The 6,000-nt window shown below is 43.0% G+C and overlaps 1 protein-coding gene across 1 annotated transcript in view; it reads left to right on the plus strand.

The window, feature by feature from the left end:
- NID1 (nidogen 1) overlaps positions 1-6,000 on the plus strand; it is an 85,982-nt gene that overhangs the window by 38,183 nt on the left and 41,799 nt on the right. Inside the window, exon 10 of the mRNA XM_019549831.1 lies at positions 491-619. Within this exon, the coding sequence (XP_019405376.1) occupies positions 491-619 (129 nt within the window). The remainder of the gene's footprint in view (positions 1-490; positions 620-6,000) is intronic.

The following is a 6,000-nucleotide window of genomic DNA, read 5'->3' on the forward strand; positions in this document are numbered from 1 at the left end:
AGGACTGCAAGGTAACTTGAGTCTGGAGGGGATCTGGGATAGAAGCTTGATAGACTGGTTTAACCTAAATCAGTTAAGTCTGATAAATAACTACATCCATCATGGGTGACTGGTGCCTCCTAATACTGGGGGGGCACCAGCGGACAATTGCCGACTGGGGTGGGGAGGTACCCCAGCAGCCAATTGCTGCCACCAGCAGAAGTGCCAGCAGCAAAACCAGAAGTGCCAGCGACACACCAGGAAGTACCGCCGGCGCTTCTCTCAGGGGGGACACGGCCAATCTCAAGGGGTCTAATTAGGAAAAAGCATTTATTGATTCTGTCTTTGGAATTTTCTAACAAGAGTGATGGTACATTTTTTTTAGATTAATTTGTCCTGCTATGGCAATCTTTTTGAGTAGGTCATTATAATGCAACAGTTGTATGTTGCTCTTGTTTTCAGAATGTATATTGTGCATATCTTTATAACTAGAATCTTTATAACTCTCTAGATATTGATGAGTGCTCAGAGCAACCAACTGTATGTGGCAGCAATGCAGTCTGTAATAACCAACCGGGAACTTACCGATGTGAGTGTGTTGATGGCTATCAGTTTTCAGCTGATGGACGGAGTTGTGTGGGTAAGTTGAATTAGCATCTCTAAATTCACATACTGCCATATTTGCACAGTATGGCCCATTGTATAGAATATAGGGCTCAGGACTCCTGAGCTCTATTCCTGCTTCTGCCATTGACTCATTCCTTTGGACAAGTGACTTAACAGTGTTGGGGAAAATATTTTTAAACAATTGAGCTTATGTCCTTTTCTTCATACTTAAAGGCAGAAGGAATTGTTAAATTACCTTATTTAGCCCTACCTGAATATCAAAGGACCTTACTTTTCATCCAGTTACCTCCTATCTTGAACTGACAACTTGAGCCATAACTTGTTTTTGGCTAAAGTTCTAAGGAGAACTAGAAGCATCCCTGCTCGAAAATGATTCCTCATGGACAGCCACTTTTTGAAATCTAACAGTTAATCAGTTCTTAATCATTTATTGCTATTGTAGAGTGGTAATTACTTTAATTGTAATGTCCTGCAGTACTCAGTAAAGTGCCTCACAAACGTTTTGAGTAAATTACATCTACAGATTACATCAACTTAGTTTTATAATATCTTCAGAGAATAAAATCAAGTTCATTTGACAAGATATACTTACCTTCATGGTAAGTCTTTATCAGTTAAAACCCATATCTGCTTTTCCATTATTTTGTCCACTGTTGGTGTGAGGCTAACTGTCCTCTATCTACCCAGGTCATCCTGCTTGTTCTTTCTGTATATTGGAGCACTGTTAGTCCCCGCTGTGCTCCCACCACCACGACCACCACCACCAATGTGCTTCCACCATTGTGCCCCTTCCAGCTGCCAGGGGTACACATCGTTCATGAGTTTTACCCTCTCTCTCTACGAATAGGCCTCTATTATTGCTTGGATTTGCTTTGTTTGTAAGATACTTAGTCTTCCTGGTCACAGATTTGTCTCTGATATCTGTATCTTTTTATATTAATACGTAACATTTCATTTCTATCTGAGATTGTTTTGCTGTACATTTCCCTATTTGTCATATTTTTTATTTCTAATTGAAGCCTTCCTTTCTGCACTTTTTTTAGCCATCATAAAGATAAAAGGAATTAACTTTTTTTTTTTCCTTTTGGGAGCCATCTCAAAAATGGAGAGAAAGATAGCTACCAACATTTATGAAGCACCTGGAATTCTTTTCAACCACAGACCGCTTATATAGAGTTTAGAGTATGGTTTGGATAGGAGTGGCCCTACTTCAAGCAGGCAGCTGGACTAGGTTACCTCTGGAGGTCCCTTCCAGCCCTGCTTTTCTATAATTATATGACCACAGTATTATTTATCTTTATTAAAATAAAATATTATTTTGGCAGCTGAGATTCATTCAACTAAATTGCCCTGTACCTTGAATGTAAATCTAAGTAAATGCTGTATTTTAAATTCGGGAGTGTTGGTTATAGCTGGATTGATCTAAGGACACAGGCAGAAAAGGTTCTTGGGGTAAATGTGATATCTTTTATTAGATCAGCTAAATAGTTGGAAAAATTGTTCTTTGCAAGCTTTTAGGCACAAGCACCCTTTTTCAAGCATAAGGAGAGCCTGATCGTGTTTGTGTTCTCTCTTGCATGGAATAGAAATGTAAACCAATATGCAAAATGCAGGTGTGTGAAAATGCAAATGCATGGCAGGGAAAATCAGAGGGGACAGGAGACAATAGGTGTGAGATATGTAGGTGGGGCAAGAAAGCAGGGAATGTTGACTTGGTGATAGAATTTAGCTGGTACAACGTAGAGAGTTTACCTGGGGTCATTGGATGGCAGGCTGGTTATAATGTACCATAAATCCAATGTTTATATTTAGTCCATGATTTTTTGTATCCAGTAGATTTATGAAGTGAAGGTTGTAGGCTTATCTACAAAGAGTGTTTTGTAAATTCTATTTGAGGATTAGGAATGAGAGATTGGAGAGAGAATGGTTTTCTTCTGAGAAGTGTGCACCCACAGGTAATTGGGAATTTTTCTATTTGATAGATTTTCGTTGTGCATTCATTCTGATATGCCATTCTTGTTTGGTTTCTCCTATGTATTTTCCACAATGGCAGTCAGTGCACTGGATGAGATGCATTACATTTCTAGAGGTGCAGATGTAAAATTCAGGAATGGTGATGGTTCTGTTGTGGGATGCAGCCATTGCAGGTGTGGTGGAGATATGTTGGCAGGTTTTATTTTTCTTGTCCTGGAATGGTCTGGATCCATTCAGTGTGCTTCAAGCCATAGGAAGTTTGCTTCTGGTGATGGGGTTAGTGAGGTTTGGTGCTTGTTTAAGGTTGGGGGGTGGTTCTGGAAAGAACTCTTTAAGAACTGGGTCTTTTTATAGTATGGGTAGTAATTGTTTGAGGATTTTCCATATAGGTTCCAGGGAAGGATAGTATGTCATAATTAATGATGTGCAATTCATGGGGATTTTCTTTTTGTACTAAAAAAATTCTTCATGTGCTATCTGGGTGGCTCTTTCAAAAGTGTGAGGAGGAGTGTCCTTATTGGATGAAAGCCCTTTTGTGATTTGCAAGGTGACAATCTTGGGTGTTCTCCTCAATGTAAATATAGTGGTTCAGAGGGCTTGGATGTATATTACAGCTTCTTGGTGTGTTTTGGGTGATTGTTGGTTTTGTATAGATATGTATGTTGGTCTGTGGGTCTCTTGTATATGGTGGTTTGTATTTTACCATTCTGGATAGTGATCACAGTGTCTAAAAAGGAAATATTGGTGCTGGAGTATTCAAGAGACAGTCTGGTGGAGGTATGATGATTATTGAATTTGTGATGGAAATCAGTCAGAGTTTGCAGGCTTTCAGTCCAAATGATGATGTCATCTATATATCTTAGGTATAGCATGGGTTTGATGGTGCAGTCCTTAAGGAATTCTTCTTCCAGGTGGCTTATAAAAAGGTTGGTAAAATGTGGGACCATTTTAGTGCCCATAGATTTGCCCATGGTCTGGAGGAAGTGTTCATTATTGAAAGTGAAGTTGTTGTGTGAGAGGACAAAGTGCTTACATTCAGTAATATCTTGAGGTCTATGCTCTGAGTTGTAATCTTGCTCTTGTAGATCTTGCCTCTTGTAAGGCAGGCTTGGATGTCATCCCAGTGTGGGATGTTGGTATATAAGCAGGTAACTTCCATGGAGGCTAGGAGGGTGTTGCTGGGAAGGTGGTCTGTGTTTTTAAGTTTTCATAGAAAGTCTGTTGTTGTAGCTTGGGAAAAACTCTCTTTGGGTAACAAAAGGTTTTAGGATGGATTCAGTGTAACCTGATATTTCCTCAGTTAGGGTTTCATGGTTGGATATTATAGGTCTGCCTGGATTCTCTTGTTTGTGGATTTTAGGGAGCATGTAAAAAGTCCTTGGGTCGGGTAGCAGGGGGATCAAATTCTGTAGTTTTTCTTGTAATTCATTCTACTTCGTATTTAAAATTAGCTCTTTGGTTTTTAGCTTTTTCTCCTACTTGTCAGTTACTTTGATCTGTAGTTTGCAAACATTAATGAAAATCAGACTTGCAAGGGACAAAAATTTGGAGTGATTGCTAACATGCCATCTCATTTCACATGCCCAGTTTTTAAGGCAGGTTAATCTTGTTCCAGTTGTAAACCATCTCAGTACATTGCCCTTACTCTGGGACAGGCCTCTGTTTCTGAGCCATGTACTGCAGGGAAGTCCAAAGATGAGTTGGTTACAGTCCATGTGGCTGGAACATGGACTTCCGATTCTTTGAAAGGGACCCAAACACCTATGTTCAAGAGGCCTGCTTGCTGCCCTGGTAATATTTTATTTTGCAAGTTTTTAAATTGTAAAAAAAAAAACTTATTTACATCTTAGGGACCATAAAAGACAGTTCTTTCACTTTTCTTCAGAAATAGCTGATGGGAAGAGGGAGAATTCATAAGGGGGGAGGAGGTTCATATATTTTCAGCATAGTAGTCTTCTAAGTAACACTCTTACTTGCGTAATATAGAGTGGAAGTTAAAACAAGTTAACCTGACTTCTCCTGGAGGCAGATGGCAGTCTTGAAGTTCATACCATATCTTGCCCAAAGGAAATTAAGTAAATGAATTTTTAAAAAAATCTGTCAGAACATTTTAGGCAATCTCAGTCTCAAGGATTTGTAGAAAATTATTTTCAGCCATGATAATGTCAAGTAGCTCATGAAAACTTTCAGTTAATAATTTGGCTTGGTAGATTCATTTTAATAAATTCTTTTCTTCTTTACATACTTGGTTATTTTAATCTCTGACTGGTGGTAATATGAATCTTAGAATATATAATTGGGCAGATCCGTATCTAGGCCTACAGAAAGATTTTCTTGCTCTCAGGTTTTCGATAAAATTGCAAATGTTTAATTTCTGTGATAGCTGACAAAGTTTGAAGAAGTTAATGCAGGACTTGTTAAAACTGATTAAGTTTTAAATACAGGAGAATTTTCTATGTTGAATTTCAGGGTCAACACGTAGGGCATGCAGGTGCACGTGCACCCCCCCCAAGCATGGCCACACACCCGCTACAAAAAGATGCCACCTCCTGCAGGCAGTCGCCATTTGCCACCTCACCGCTGATACCACTGGCAGCATCTGTGGGTGGTCCGCGATTGGCGCTGGCTGACACCACCACTTCTGGCAGCGCCTGCGGGTGCTTGCTCCCCACCCCGACAGCATCGGTGGCATGTGCGGGAGCTCTGCGCTTACTGCCACTGCGCTCCCAGTGCTGCCAGTGCAGCTGTGCCCACCCCCAGCCTCTGGGGGTGCATGTTGTTCATGTTGAATTTTCCCTATCTCTGGTGTTCTGTGGGTTCTTCGGGATGGTGGATATGTTACAGATCTCAAGAAGTCGCAGAGCCCTCTGCTGACCCCCAGCACAGCCAGAGGTAAGCGGGCTCGTGGTGGGAAGGGGTTAACTCCTCGCTCCCTGGGAGGAGGCCGCTGCCTGGTGCTGGGCCGGGTCAAGCCCCCGCCCAGGACCCTACTTGGCCCAGCCCCCCAGGGAGCCCCGTGACCAGAGCCGCGTGAACAGGCTGCGTAAACAGGCACTCGAGTTAGCGCGGAGTTTGCGCAGGGGAGGGTGCGGGAGGGCACAAGACCCTGCCTGCGACCCCCCCAGAGTAGTCGGCCCCAGCCGTAGCCAGCCTACCAGAGGCATGACAGGGATGGCACGCGCCACACCCCGAGGGTCCCCTCGGGCTCAGCGGCCCCTCCACTGGGCACCTCAGAGACGGCCACCCAGACGGAGCCCATGGTTCTGGGCTCCACGTAGACGGAGCTCCTGGCTCTTTGCTGTGGGGGCTGCCTGTCCCTTTTTCAGGCTCTGGGGCCCGGGGGCATGGCCACCTCCCCTTGCGGGGTCTGCTCCCTACTGGGGTCTCTGGCGCGCCAGCTGGAGGAGCTCCAGGCCACAG

Source organism: Crocodylus porosus, unplaced genomic scaffold (genome assembly GCF_001723895.1).
Source record: "Crocodylus porosus isolate Cpor-Errol unplaced genomic scaffold, CroPor_comp1, whole genome shotgun sequence".
Taxonomy (NCBI): Eukaryota; Metazoa; Chordata; order Crocodylia; family Crocodylidae; genus Crocodylus; species Crocodylus porosus.